This window comes from Mustelus asterias, chromosome 3, assembly GCF_964213995.1.
Source record: "Mustelus asterias chromosome 3, sMusAst1.hap1.1, whole genome shotgun sequence".
Classification (NCBI taxonomy): domain Eukaryota; kingdom Metazoa; phylum Chordata; class Chondrichthyes; order Carcharhiniformes; family Triakidae; genus Mustelus; species Mustelus asterias.
This window is the reverse complement of record NC_135803.1, coordinates 88,698,400-88,713,555: the sequence shown is the minus strand read 5'-3', so window position 1 is coordinate 88,713,555 and position 15,156 is coordinate 88,698,400. Positions and strand designations below refer to the sequence as shown.

General features: G+C 58.2%; 1 protein-coding gene across 4 annotated transcripts in view; it reads right to left on the bottom strand.

Annotated features, from left to right (window-relative positions):
* The window catches only part of tmcc1a (transmembrane and coiled-coil domain family 1a), a 145,669-nt gene that overhangs the window by 128,136 nt on the left and 2,377 nt on the right, over positions 1-15,156 (bottom strand). For 2 of the 4 annotated variants that reach the window (XM_078209300.1, XM_078209301.1), the window contains one exon: positions 13,395-14,139. In XM_078209300.1, coding sequence (XP_078065426.1) covers positions 13,395-13,964 — 570 coding nt within the window. In that variant the 5' untranslated portion in view covers positions 13,965-14,139. The remainder of the gene's footprint in view (positions 1-13,394; positions 14,140-15,156) is intronic. The other 2 variants (XM_078209302.1, XM_078209303.1) reach the window with 1 other exon arrangement.

Genomic DNA, 15,156 nt, shown 5'->3' with positions numbered 1-15,156 from the left:
GTTTCTTGCGCACTATACAGACAAAGCAAACCGTTCATAGAGAAGGAAAGGAGAAAGTGCAGAATGTATCATTACAGTCATAGCTCGGGTGTCGAGAAAGATCAACTTAATGCGAGGTCGGTCCATTCAAAAGTCTGATGGCAACAGGGAAGAAGCTGTTCTTGAGTTGCTTCCAGCAACAGATGAGACAAGGCAGGGATGGAGAAGAGATTGTACTTCAGAGGTGGCAGTAGGCAGGAGTGGAGATCAAAAAATCAACTCACCATCAAATAGAACACCAAAATCACCTGAGAGACAGACGGAGTGACTCACTGGGAAATGGAGCTTGAAGCAGGGATTGAAGGCACTGGTTCTGGCCTTCCCAACATTCTACCCAGCTAATACTGAAATGAGAGGTAGCAGACAGGTGGAGGGGTGCTGAGGTAGAGCCCACTGCAGCCAGAGTATCTGTCAAATTTGGTGTTGTGTTTGACTGAGGTCACTGAGGGTCAGGATGTAGATGAGAAATGGGTGGGTGGGGGTGGGGGGGGGGGGGGGGGGGGGGGGGGGGGGCGGCATGGAGAAATCCAGGGGTGTGTGTGTGTGGGGGGGGGCGAGAGAGAGAGCCAGGGGTGACAGTGTAAGAGAAGGCAGAGAAGCCATTGCAGGAATAGCCATTGTATCTGACTGAATAGATGAGAATGGAACCAGGCAAGGACACTGCAATCCAACAGAGGACAGACATTGGAGAGAAACAGAACTAAAATTTCAGGTTGAAGGCCTTTCATTAGCACTGAAACATAAACTGTTTCACTCCAACTACTAGTGCCTGACCTGTGAGTACTTCCTGCACGTTCTGTCTCCATTTCGATTCCACATTAATAACATTTGGCTTTGGTGTTGGAAGAGGACAGTGTGGTTTAACTGTGTCCAAGGCTGCAGACAAACTGACAAGGACAAGGAGGATAGCTTGTTTTTATCACACTCACTCAGGATGTAATGTGTGACCTTGATGGGAGTTGTTTGTGCACTGTGACAGGGTCACACATTGAGCAAGCAAACAGAGCTGCTAGAACCATTGCATGGGTTCAGGAAAACAGCACATTTAAGAACTTGAGGGGTGAGGGAAGTTGAACAGAAGGCAGTGGGTTACAAGGACAGAGGGATGAAGGCATTTTCAAGAGATGGGTGGCATAATAATCTTACCGAGACCAGTTTTCCGTCACCAATCACCCTTTATTTACAGTGAGTTCTGAATGCCATTTAGTGGCTACAGAGTGTAGATCAACCTCGAGTCTATCATAAGACCATAAGACATAGGAGCAGAATTAGGCCACTCGGCCCATCGAGTCTGCTCCGCCATTCAATCATGACTGATTTCTTTCTCATCCCCATTCTCCTGACATTTCCCCATAACCCCTGATCCCCTTATTAATCAAGAACCTTTTATCTCTGTCTTAAAGACACTCAATGACCTGGCCTCCACAGCCTTCTGCGGCAAAGCGTTCCACAGATTCACCACTCTCTGGCTGAAAAAATTCCTCCTCATCTCTGTTTAAAGGATCGTCCCTTTAGTCTGAGTTTGTGCCCTCTGGTGTTAGTTTTTCCTACTAGTAGAAACATTCTCTCCACGTCCACTCTATCCAGGCCTCACAGTACCTGTCAGTTTCAATAAGATCCTCCCTCATCCTTCCAAACTCCAACGTGTACAGACCCAGAGTCCTCAACCGTTCATCATACGACAAGCTCTTCATTCCTGTGAACCTGCTCTGGACCCTTTCCAAGGCCAGCACATCCTTCCTTCGATATGGGGTCCAAAACTGCCCACAATACTCTAAATGGGGTCTGACCAGAGCCTTATACAGCCCCAGAAGCACATCCCTCCTCTTGTATTCTAGCCCTCTCGACATGAATGCTAACATTGCATTTGCCTTCCTAACTGCCGGCTGAACCTGCACGTTAATCTGAAGAGAATCTTGAACAATCCCTTTGTGTTTCTGATTTCCAGTGGAGTGGAGGCAGCTGTTTTGAAAACCCCAAATGCTCCTTCCCTATTGGGCGAGCTTCTACTAGGAAAGTCCGTATTCTAAGGGGTCCGTGGGGAGATCTATTGATGGTTCCCCCATGGCCATCATCACAGATGGCAGATTTAAAGGAGAGCGAGCCTGGAATAGCAAGCCCCTTTAAGGAGCGAGGTTTCGGAGGGGCATGTGACCCATTCAGCCAATCAGACGGAAGTGTGTGAATCCTGGGGTTGAGCACAGGCTCTCCCAGACAGTCTAAGATTTAGAGTCGAAGCAATTGGTGGCATCATTCTCACTCTCTGTAAATAAATGTTGTGCCTTTGTTTAAAAAGGGCTGCAGGGAAAAGCCTGGGAACTACAGGCCAGTGAGCCTCACATCTGTGGTGGGGAAATTGTTGGAAGGTATTTTGAGAGACAGGATCTACAGGCATTTAGAGATGCAAGGACTGATTAGGGACAGTCAGCACGGCTTTGTGAGTGGAAAATCATGTATCACAAATTTAATTGAGTTTTTTGAAGGGGTAACCAAGAAGGTAGATGAGGGCAGTGCAGTTGATGTTGTCTACATGGACTTTAGCAAGGCCTTTGACAAGGAAGCGCATGGTAGGTTGTTGCATAAGGTTAAATTTCACGGGATCCAGGGTGAGGTATCTAAATGGATACAAAATTGGCTTCTTGACAGAAGACAGAGGGTGGTTGTAGAGAGTTGTTTTTCAAACTGGAGGCCTGTGACCAGTGTGTGCCTCAGGGATCAGTGCTGGGTCCACTGTTATTTGTCGTTTATATTAATGATTTGGATGAGAATATAGGAGGCATGGTTAGTAAGTTTGCAGATGACACTAAGATTGGGAGCACAGTGGACAGTGAAGAAAGTTATCTCCAATTGCAACGGGATCTTGATCAATCGGGCCAGTGGGCTGACGAATGGCAGATGGAGTCTAATTTAGACAAATGCGAGGTGATGCATTTTGGTAGATTGAACCAGGGCAGGACTTACTCAGTTAGTGGTAGAGCGTTGGGGTGAGTTACAGAACAAAGAGATCTAGGGGTACAGGTTCATAGCTCCTTGAAGGTGGAGTCACAGGTGGACAGAGTGATGAAGAAGGCATTCAGCATGCTTGGTTTCATCGGTCAGAACATTGAATACAGGAGTTGGGACGTCTTGTTGAAGTTGTACAAGACATTGGTAAGGCCACACTTGGAATACTGTGTGCAATTCTGGTCACCCTATTATAGAAAGGAGTGCAGAAAAGATTTACTAGAATGCTACCGGGACTTGATGGATTGAGTTATAAGGAGAGGCTGAATAGACTGGGACTTTTTTCTCTGGAGCGTAGGAGGCTGAGGGGTGACCTTATAGAGGTCTATAAAATAATGAGGGGCATTGACAAGGTAGATAGTCAATATCTTTTCCCAAAGGTAGGGGAGTCTAAAACTAGAGGGCATAGGTTTAAGGTGAGAGGGGAGAGATACAAAAGTGTCCAGAGGGGCAATTGTTTCACACAGAGGGTGGTGAGTGTCTGGAACAAGCTGCCAGAGGTAGTAGTAGAGGCGGGTACAATTTTATCTTTTAAAAAGCATTTAGATAGTTACATGGGTACGATGGGTATAGAGGGATATGGGCCAAATGCGGGCAATTGGGATTAGCTTAGGGGTTTTTTTAAAAAAAAGGGCGGCATGGACAAGTTGGGCCGAAGGGCCTGTTTCCATGCTGTAAACCTCTATGACTCTAAATAGTTATAATAGCTAATAAATAGTTTTGTTCTTACTCCACTTAGTGGTCATCACTTCTTCTACTATATGACAGAACAATGATCAGTTTGATGTGCTAGAGGTTGGAAAGCAGCACAGGCAGCTGAATGGATGGTCACAATCTCAGTAACAAAGTGGTACAGGAGCCCCCCACACTGACTGGAGGAGAGGGGGGAGAGGATTAGGGAAAGCGGTTCAAGGAGACAGTTGGCACTGGAGGAGGGATGTCAGCATCTTGATCCGAGATGAGTTAGCAGCTGAAGAGGAGAGCAGATGGAATATTGCTCTTAGAGTTCGGGCAAACCTGCCAGTGAATAGTTCAGTACACCATAAAGGATCAAGGTTGTGTCTCTTGTGGAGCTGGAGAAGGAAAAGCAGAATCTTCCAATCCTGCACAGATACAGGGATGGGGCTAGAGGAGTACACAAAGGAAAAGTTACGCTTTTTTTGAACAAGGGTATAAAGAGAGGGATAAACCCAGCAACTAATTGGGGTCAGTTTAACCTCAGTGTTGGGAAAACCATTAGATACAATAATCTGATTAAAATTAACAAACCTTGGACAAATGTGGATTAATTAAAGCCAACAAGAGGTTCTTAAAAGCAATGAGTGGACAAGTGGCAGATTTAATTCAATGCAGACAAATGTGAAGTGATTTATTTTGGAAGGAAGAACGAGGAGAGGCAAGCACCTCTAGCCAAGCTGTTCCAATACAGCTACAACACTGGCATCTACCCGGCAATGTGGGAAATTGCCCAGGTACATCTGGATACAAGAAACAGGATAAATCCAACCTGGTCAAATACTGCCTCATCAGTCTATTCTCGATCATCAGTAAATCGATGGAAGGGGTCATCAACAATGCTATAAAGCAGCACTTACTCAGCAATAACCTGCTCAGTAACACCCAGTTTGGTTTGGCCACTTCACTCAGCTCCTGACCTCAGTACAGCCTTGGTTCAAACATGGAAAAAAGAACTGAATGCTCGAGGTGAGGTGAGAGTGACAAGGCAGCATTTGACAGAGTGTGGCCCTTCAAGCCGGCCCCACCATTCAATACGATCATGGCTGATCTATGCCGATCTCAATCCCTTTTCTGTGCCATTTCCCCATTGCCCTCTATTCCTTGATCTATCAAATATTTATCCACCTCCGTTTTAAATACTTCTAACGATCCAGCCTCCACCACCTTTTGGGGCATAGAATTCCAGATATACACCACTCTCAGAGAAGAAATTTCGACGCAGCTCAGTTTTAAATGACCGGCTCTTTATCTTGTAGCTATGTCCCCTTGTTTGAGACTCTCCCACTAGTGAAACCATCTCACCAACTACCCTGTCAAGCCCCCTCAGGATCTTATATGTTTGAATAATGTCACCACTCACTTTTCTAAACTCCAAGGAATACAGAGCCAGACCAGGCAGCACGGTGACACAGTGGTTAGCATGGTTGCCTCATAGAGCCAGGTCCCCAGGTTCGATTCCTGGCTTGGCTCACTGTCTTTGTGGAGCTTACATGTTCTCCCCATGTCTGCGTGGGTTTCCTCCCACAGTCCATAGATTTGCAGGTTAGGTGGATTGCCCCTCAGATGGATTAGCCATGGTAAATGTATAGGGTTACGGGGATAGGGTCTGGGTAAGATACTTTGTCAGAGTCAGTGCACACCGAATGGCCTCTTCTGCCCTCAGGGATTGTGATTCTATTTAGTCTTTTTTGACAGGACAACCCTCTTATCCCAGGGATTAGCCTGGTGAATCTCCTTTCAACTGCCACCAATGTTACAAAGCCTTTTCAATGGAAAGAGACCAAAATTGTACGCAGTTTCCAGGTCAGGCCTCACCAACACCCTGTATAACTGCAAAAAAAAGTCCCTATTTTTAAACTCTGACCCCTTTGCAATAGAAGCCAAAATACTGTTTGTCTTCTTAACTACTGCCTGCTATCTTTTCTAGAACACCTAGATCCCTCTGAACTTCGCTCACCTGTAGTCTCGATCTATTTAGATAATAATCTATCTTTTGATTCCTCCTAATGAAGTGCATCACCTCACAGGGAGGCAGAGGCAAAAGCAGAGAGCCAAGGGGGCCAGGGGGGGGTGGGCACGTGTGGCTGAGGTGGGGTGGGGGGGGCGTGTGGCCAAGAGGGGGGGGGGAAACGCATGTGGCCGGGGGGGGAGGGGGGCGTGTGGCCGAAGGAGCCGAGTGGCGAAGAGGGGGTCATTCTGACTATGGCTGCGCCGTCACCTACACGTCTGTGCGTGGATGTCAGCTGAAGTTCACTATCAATGAATAGTGTGTCAGGTCAAACTGGAGAGAATGAGGCAGGGACTGGACACCTCGCACCAGGTCTGCACCTTCAGGACAAATGAGGATCACATCAAACTGCAACTTCACTTACTTCTGGAACTTGAGAAATCAGTTTTCATAGGAGCAGATCTCCAGAGCAAACAGTCTGCACTACACACCCTCTCGCTGGTACTCAACCCACACACAGCTGCACTGTTCATCCAGAATCTAACTGCTGCTGTCAATTGGTGCAAAGATCACACCGATCCTGCTGCTGGGCAACAGCAAAGGCAGCAGCCACAGTGAGGGAAACAATCGCAAACCAACTACTCAGAATCATAGTCCCATCAAAACCTGTATCCATAAAAATAAACTGATAGTAAAGAGATTTGAAAGTTGCAATCTAATCAGAACAGCCTTTAATAAAGTGCTGGTTTATCACTTTTCCGGAGTATGATATCATTTGAACTTTGAGATTAGATGAAAATGCTGCAGTCAAGCCCTGCTTGCTATTATCACAGGAATTGTAGTGGCACAGTGGTTAGCACTGCTACCTCACGGTGCCAGTGACCCAGGTTCAATTCCAGCCTTGGGTGACTGTGTGCAGTTTGCATGTTCTCCCAGAGTCTGTGTAGGTTTCCTCCAGGTGCTCCAGTTTCCTCCCACACTTCAAATATAAGCATGTTAGGGGGATTGGCCATTGTAAATTTCCCCTTCGAGTCCCAAGATGTGTAGGTTAGGGGGATTAGCGGGATAAATGCGCGGGGTTACAGGGATAGGGCAGGGGGGGGTGGGCCAGGGTAAGATGCCCTGTCAGAGAGTTGGTGCAGACTTGATGGGCCGAATGGCCTTCTTCTGCGCTGTAGAGATTCTTGGATTCTATGAATATATTCCCAGAAACAAAAGGGAAATTATTTCCCCTGCTTGTACCAGGGCATGCCTGGCATCCTAAAGCAGACAGCAATAACCATGGGCCTTACTGGCAGCACTTCCTCAGTGCACACTGGGACAGCCAGATGCACTGAGCTGGCACAGGACTGCAAGCCGATATAACTCCAGTTGAAGGACTGAACAACTTGTCACAATAATCTCCATGGTCGGAGTTCAGCTTTACTGCAAGAATCACTCAACACTATTTGCATCATGCTATCCATCCTTTCAACTCGAGGCTTATCTTTGTTCCTCACCATTTCATAACATGGAGGGAGCCCTGTTGGTTTCTGAGTCCAACTTTTGAACCTTTGAGCTCTCAATAGCCTTGCACCTGTTGTCACAATGGTATGGTGCCCTACATTGTGGGTCATTAGACTGTAACTGAAGCACTGCAGTCAGCAACTCTCAATTCTAACTCGCTGATTAAAGACCGAGCTTCAGGGTGACTGACCATCTCAAAGTGCCTTAAAGCCAGTGAAGTACTTTATGAAGTGTAATCACTGTCATAATGCAGTCAATTTGCACACAGCAAGCTCCCACAAACAGCAATGCAATATTGAGTAAACAATCTGAGTGAGTGATGCCGATTGAGGGATAAATATTGAATAGGGCAGCAGGGAGAACTCCTCTGCTCTTCTGCAAAATCTTTTACTTCCAGCTGAGGGCACACAGGTTAACATCTCAAAAGGAGAGCACCGCCAACAGTGCAGCACTCCCTTCAGACTGTACTGTACTGGGGCGGGTGAGGGAGGGGGCGGGCACGCGTGAGGGACGGGGCGGGCGCGCGAGGGTGGGAGCGGGCGCGCATAAGGGAGGGAGCGGGCGCGCATAAGGGAGGGAGCGGGCGCGCATAAGGGAGGGAGCGGGCGCGCATAAGGGAGGGAGCGGGCGCGCATAAGGGAGGGAGCGGGCGCGCATAAGGGAGGGAGCGGGCGCGCATAAGGGAGGGAGCGGGCGCGCATAAGGGAGGGAGCGGGCGCGCATAAGGGAGGGAGCGGGCGCGCATAAGGGAGGGAGCGGGCGCGCATAAGGGAGGGAGCGGGCGCGCATAAGGGAGGGAGCGGGCGCGCATAAGGGAGGGAGCGGGCGCGCATAAGGGAGGGAGCGGGCGCGCATAAGGGAGGGAGCGGGCGCGCATAAGGGAGGGAGCGGGCGCGCATAAGGGAGGGAGCGGGCGCGCATAAGGGAGGGAGCGGGCGCGCGCGAGGGAGGGAGCGGGCGCGCGCGAGGGAGGGAGCGGGCGCGCGCGAGGGAGGGAGCGGGCGCGCGCGAGGGAGGGAGCGGGCGCGCGCGAGGGAGGGAGCGGGCGCGCGCGAGGGAGGGAGCGGCGCGCGCGAGGGAGGGAGCGGGCGCGCGCGAGGGAGGGAGCGGGCGCGCGCGAGGGAGGGAGCGGGCGCGCGCGAGGGAGGGAGCGGGCGCGCGCGAGGGAGGGAGCGGGCGCGCGCGAGGGAGGGAGCGGGCGCGCGCGAGGGAGGGAGCGGGCGCGCGCGAGGGAGGGAGCGGGCGCGCGCGAGGGAGGGAGCGGGCGCGCGCGAGGGAGGGAGCGGGCGCGCGCGAGGGGAGGGAGCGGCGCGCGAGGGAGGGAGCGGGCGCGCGCGAGGGAGGGAGCGGGCGCGCGCGAGGGAGGGAGCGGGCGCGCGCGAGGGAGGGAGCGGGCGCGCGCGAGGGAGGGAGCGGGCGCGCGCGAGGGAGGGAGCGGGCGCGCGCGAGGGAGGGAGCGGGCGCGCGCGAGGGGGGAGCGGGCGCGCGCGAGGGAGGGAGCGGCGCGCGCGAGGGAGGGAGGCGGGGAGGGAGCGCGCGCGAGGGAGGGAGCGGGGCGCGCGAGGGAGGGAGCGGGCGCGCGCGAGGGAGGGAGCGGGCGCGCGCGAGGGAGGGAGCGGCGCGCGCGAGGGAGGGAGCGGGCGCGCGCGAGGGAGGGAGCGGGCGCGCGCGAGGGAGGGAGCGGGCGCGCGCGAGGGAGGGAGCGGGCGCGGTAGGAGCGGGCGCGCGCGAGGGAGGGAGCGGGGCGCGCGCGAGGGAGGGAGCGGGCGCGCGCGAGGGAGGGAGCGGGCGCGCGCGAGGGAGGGAGCGGGCGCGCGCGAGGGAGGGAGCGGGCGCGCGCGAGGGAGGGAGCGGGCGCGCGCGAGGGAGGGAGCGGGCGCGCGCGAGGGAGGGAGCGGGGGCGCGCGAGGGAGGGAGCGGGCGCGCGCGAGGGAGGGAGCGGGGCGCGCGAGGGAGGGAGCGGGCGCGCGCGAGGGAGGGAGCGGGCGCGCGCGAGGGAGGGAGCGGGCGCGCGCGAGGGAGGGAGCGGCGCGCGCGAGGGAGGGAGCGGGGCGCGCGAGGGAGGAGCGGGCGCGCGCGAGGGAGGGAGCGGGCGCGCGCGAGGGAGGGAGCGGGCGCGCGCGCGAGGGAGGGAGCGGGCGCGCGCGCGAGGGAGGGAGCGGGCGCGCGCGCGCGAGGGAGGGCGCGGGCGCGCGCGTGAGGGAGGGAGCGGGCGCGCGCGCGCGAGGGAGGGAGCGGGCGCGCGCGCGAGGGAGGGAGCGGGCGCGCACGCGCGAGGGAGGGAGCGGGCGCGCGCGCGCGAGGGAGGGAGCGGCGCGCGCGCGCGAGGGAGGGAGCGGGCGCGCGCGCGCGAGGGAGGGAGCGGGCGCACGCGCGCGTGGGAGGGAGCGGGCGCGCGCGCGCGAGGGAGGGAGCGGGCGCGCGCGCGCGAGGGAGGGAGCGGGCGCGCGCGAGGGAGGGAGCGGCGCGCGCGCGCGAGGAGGGAGCGGGCACGCCCGCGAGGGAGGGAGCGGGCACGGCGCGAGGGAGGGAGCGGGCGCGCGCGAGGGAGGGAGCGGGCGCGCGCGAGGGAGGGAGCGGGCGCGCGCGAGGGAGGGAGCGGGCGCGCGCGAGGGAGGGAGCGGGCGCGCGCGCGCGAGGGAGGGAGCGGGCGCGCGCGCGAGGGAGGGAGCGGGCGCGCGCGGTGAGGGAGGGAGCGGGCGCGCGCGCGCGAGGGAGGGAGCGGGCGCGCGCGAGGGAGGGAGCGGCGGCGCGCGCGCGCGAGGGAGGGAGCGGGCGGCGCGCGCGCGAGGGAGGGAGGAGCGGGCGCGCGCGAGGGAGCGGGCGCGCGCGCGCAGGGGAGGGACGGGGCGCGCGCGAGGGAGGGAGCGGGCGCGCGCGAGGGAGGGAGCGGGCGCGCGCGAGGGAGGGAGCGGGCGCGCGCGAGGGAGGGAGCGGGCGCGCGCGAGGGAGGGAGCGGGCGCGCGCGAGGGAGGGAGCGGGCGCGCGCGAGGGAGGGAGCGGGCGCGCGCGAGGGAGGGAGCGGCGCGCGCGCGCGAGGGAGGGAGCGGGCGCGCGCGCGCGAGGGAGGGAGCGGGCGCGCCGCGCGAGGGAGGGAGCGGGCGCGCGCGCGCGAGGGAGGGAGCGGGCGCGCGCGCGCGAGGGAGGGAGCGGGCGCACGCGCGCGTGGGAGGGAGCGGGCGCGCGCGCGCGCGAGGGAGGGAGCGGGCGCGCGCGCGCGAGGGAGGGAGCGGGCGCGCGCGAGGGAGGGAGCGGGCGGCGCGCGCGAGGGAGGGAGCGGGCACGCGCCCGCGAGGGAGGGAGCGGGCGCGCGCGAGGGAGGGAGCGGGCGCGCGCGAGGGAGGGAGCGGGCGCGCGCGAGGGAGGGAGCGGGCGCGCGCGAGGAGGGAGCGGGCGCGCGCGAGGGAGGGAGCGGGCGCGCGCGAGGGAGGGAGCGGGCGCGCGCGCGAGGGAGGGAGCGGCGCGCGCGCGAGGGAGGGAGCGGGCGCGCGCGCGAGGGAGGGAGCGGGCGCGCGCGCGAGGGAGGGAGCGGGCGCGCGCGCGCGAGGGAGGGAGCGGGCGCGCGCGCGAGGGAGGGAGCGGGCGCGCGCGCGCGAGGGAGGGAGCGGGCGCGCGCGCGCGCGAGGGAGGGAGCGGGCGGCGCGCGCGCGAGGGAGGGAGGGAGCGGGCGCGCGCGAGGGAGGGAGCGGGCGCGCGCGAGGGAGGGAGCGGGCGCGCGCGCGCGAGGGAGGGAGCGGGCGCGCGCGAGGGAGGGAGCGGGCGCGCGCGAGGGAGGGAGCGGGCGCGCGCGAGGGAGGGAGCGCGCGCGCGAGGGAGGGAGCGGGCGCGCGCGAGGGAGGAGCGGGCGCGCGCGAGGGAGGGAGCGGGCGCGCGCGAGGGAGGGAGCGGGCGCGCGCGAGGGAGGGAGCGGGCGCGCGCGAGGGAGGGAGCGGGCGCGCGCGAGGGAGGGAGCGGGCGCGCGCGAGGGAGGGAGCGGGCGCGCGCGAGGGAGGGAGCGGGCGCGCGCGAGGGAGGGAGCGGGCGCGCGCGAGGGAGGGAGCGGGCGCGCGCGAGGGAGGGAGCGGGCGCGCGAGGGAGGGAGCGGGCGCGCGCGAGGGAGGGAGCGGGCGCGCGCGAGGGAGGGAGCGGGCGCGCGCGAGGGAGGGAGCGGGCGCGCGCGAGGGAGGGAGCGGGCGCGCGCGAGGGAGGGAGCGGGCGCGCGCGCGAGGGAGGGAGCGGGCGCGCGCGCGAGGGAGGGAGCGGGCGCGCGCGCGAGGGAGGGAGCGGGCGCGCGCGCGCGAGGGAGGGAGCGGGCGCGCGCGCGCGAGGGAGGGAGCGGGCGCGCGCGCGCGAGGGAGGGAGCGGGCGCGCGCGCGCGAGGGAGGGAGCGGGCGCGCGCGCGCGAGGGAGGGAGCGGGCGCGCACGCGCGCGAGGCAGGGAGCGGGCGCGCACGCGCGCGCGAGGGAGGGAGCGGGCGCGCGCGAGGGAGGGAGCGGGCGCGCGCGAGGGAGGGAGCGGGCGCGCGCGAGGGAGGGAGCGGGCGCGCGCGAGGGAGGGAGCGGGAGCGGGCGCGCGCGCGAGGGAGGGAGCGGGCGCGCGGGAGGGAGCGGGCGCGCGCGCGCGAGGGAGGGAGCGGGCGCGCGCGCGCGAGGGAGGGAGCGGGCGCGCGCGCGCGAGGGAGGGAGCGGGCGCGCGCGCGCGAGGGAGGGAGCGGGCGCGCGCGCGCGAGGGAGGGAGCGGGCGCGCGCGCGCGAGGGAGGGAGCGGGCGCGCGCGCGCGAGGGAGGGAGCGGGCGCGCGCGCGCGAGGGAGGGAGCGGGCGCGCGCGCGCGAGGGAGGGAGCGGGCGCGCGCGCGCGAGGGAGGGAGCGGGCGCGCGCGCGCGAGGGAGGGAGCGGGCGCGCGCGCGCGAGGGAGGGAGCGGGCGCGCGCGCGCGAGGGAGGGAGCGGGCGCGCGCGCGCGATGGAGGGAGCGGGCGCGCGCGCGAGGGAGGGAGCGGGCGCGCGCGCGAGGGAGGGAGCGGGCACGCGCGCGCGAGGGAGGGAGCGGGCGCGCGCGCGCGAGGGAGGGAGCGGGCGCGCGCGCGCGAGGGAGGGAGCGCGCGCGCGCGAGGGAGGGAGCGGGCGCGCGCGCGAGGGAGGGAGCGGGCGCGCGCGCGCGCGAGGGAGGGAGTATCTGCCCCAGGCCCACTCCCTGCACTATCTGTATAGCCCCATGCATTTACCCTGCTAATTCCCTTAATCTACACATCTGCGGACATTCAGGGGCAAGTTACCATGGCCAATCCACCTGAACTGGACATCTTTGTATTTTGGGAGCACCTGGAGGAAACCCACACAGACACAGGCAGAACGTACAAACTCCACAGTCACCCCTCTCTCTCGCGCCAAGTGGAATTAAACTTGGGTCCCTGGCACTGTGAGACAGCAGTGCTAACCACTGTGCTGCCATGCTGCCCATCTGACTGGAGAGAATAAATGGAGACAATCCAATTTTTCAAAGAATCACATCAAAAAAGTCACAATTGCTCATTTAACCTTGTACACACACTCCCTGCTTCTGGTCCTCGGCCACTCCATCACTAGAGGCCCTGTTCTGTTTACTCTGAACCTTCTCATCACAGTATTAAACAGGATCAAAATTCCTCAGAACGTCCTCCAACAGAAACAGACCCAATCTCCACACCTTTCCTCATAGTTGCTCACACCAGGCAGTACGGACTGTCAATACTTCCTTACTGCCTCAAGATCCCTAATCTTTACTCAGTATTCCACTAAAATGTACAATGTGTTTATCTGGATTCATCATTACATCTTCACTGTATCGTTTGCGTTAAGACCTCAGCCAATTCAGCTTCTTCACACAGTATCAAGTTCAGTAACTCGTTGAAGTAGGCATATACCACTTCCCAGCAGTAAAGGAAAACCTTTAGGGAATTGTATTTAGTGGAATGTTCACCATCGGGAACAGCAAGTTGGACACAAATCGACACAAACTCCAGCAAATAGTCTGTGCAGAGATTGGTGACCTGCTGGAAACAATGCAACTCAAACCAATTTGGCAACGCAAAACATGAGGAGTTTTCAAAGTCTGCCTTACAAAGGACTTTAATATGCAACAACCTGCCCAGCATCTCCAACACTACAGGGACTTACACATTGAAAAAGAAAAAAACCATTACCCGATCCAGCTCATCTCCCGAATGAGGACTGAAGGTTAGTGGCTCCAGAAACAACAAGGAGGTTGGTGCGTCGGTGGTCGAGGAGGACCGAGGTCTGGAGTGTAGCAGGAAACCACCAAGACCATCCGAGGACGACTTGCGAAATATTTGCGGGCTTCCCCTGGGCAGGTCCAACTTGCTTCTTCGGCCGTGCAGGCTGGTACCCCGTTTCATCATGGGAGCCACTCGGATCTGCTGCAGGACCCTGTTGAGAGTAGTGGACTGAGCAGGAGAGTGATGGACTGGGGCAGGCCAGTCCAGCTCAGCAGCCAGAGTGGACTTGTCCAGACTCGGGAAGTCCTGGTCAGCCTGAGAATGGAGGACATCTTGGCGGGACACAGAAGATCGGCGGCGTTGGTGGTGAAAGAGCTGCTTTAATCCCTGGCTGAGGGAGCCAAAGTTTTCCAAAGCATTCTGTGTTAACTTGGACAAGGAGTGTTCGGATTCACTTGGCCTCCTGCATTCAGCGTCTGTGGGTCTGGTACCATTGTCTAGGTCATTAAGTGAAGGGTCATTATTAGTCTGCTCCATGAAGCACTCTCTTTTGATTTCTAATTTTTATAGATATTTACTGATTAGGTATATATATATATGGCACAAGTCTTTTTAAATAATTGGTTCACTTGGTGATCTAGTTTCTGCATAGTTGTTCAGTCATTGTTAGGTTTCAGCATGCACGTACCTGTCAATGTCACATCATACTCATCTGACATAAAAGAAAAAAAAGCAAACATTACCCTTCATGCATATTTAAATACAAAATGATAGATTGTGTTAGGTTAAATATTTCTGATCTCCCAGCGTTGCTGACATTTCAAATACAATACCATGACAAGGCACACAGGTCAATAAGCCAATGTAACTGCAATCTTTTACATCAAGCAAAGAACTCAATTAGTCAGTTTGATCTTTCCAAAAGCATCACTTCCAAAATAAGGCTGGACAGACTTTCTTGGTTTTGCTCAATATTTACACAGTCCTGCTCAGTCTCCAGCAAAACCATCCCAATTATCCATCAGGACAAGCTTCGACTTAACGAGCACCAGTGTTTAAGATCTCTGGGGGAAAAAATGATCTATTTTACCTTGTGACAAACAGACAGGAAGAAGGTGTGTGCAGGTTTTAGCTATCTGCACTCAAAAACTGAAACCGAAGTCACACATTCACAGATCAAACACAAAAGTGAACACGGAAAGATCAGAAATAATTTACCTTCACATGTAGCACTAAAACCTCAATTTGAAGCAACTAAAAACAGTAACAGCACAGGCAGCAATGAAAGCAGCAATAATTTACTTGTAATAAATCTTGCAGCCATTCTGATTCATGTCTACAAGCAATAAAATAGGTTTCAAACCAGTTGCATTTCTCACAGCAAATTATAATAGCAGTAAAACTAGCAGCAACTGCTACATGACACGAATAACAGCAAGATGATCAGTACTGTCACTCAGAGTTTAGTTCATGTCCAGTTAACATGCAGTATAATCAGGGCTCAAACAGGAGAGTGCTTTGAGCAATATTACATCAGGGTCATGAAGTGCTGGCTGGAGGAACAAGGCGATGACTGTATGCTACCTCTCAATTATTATTGTGTCAGCTTCTGTAAGTACGGCATGGACATCTATCCACCGCCCCAAACACCATCCTCGATTCCACAACACCAAGCCAGAATTTTCTGGAGATGAAACATTCGGAAACCAAAGCTCCTCCAGGAAACTTT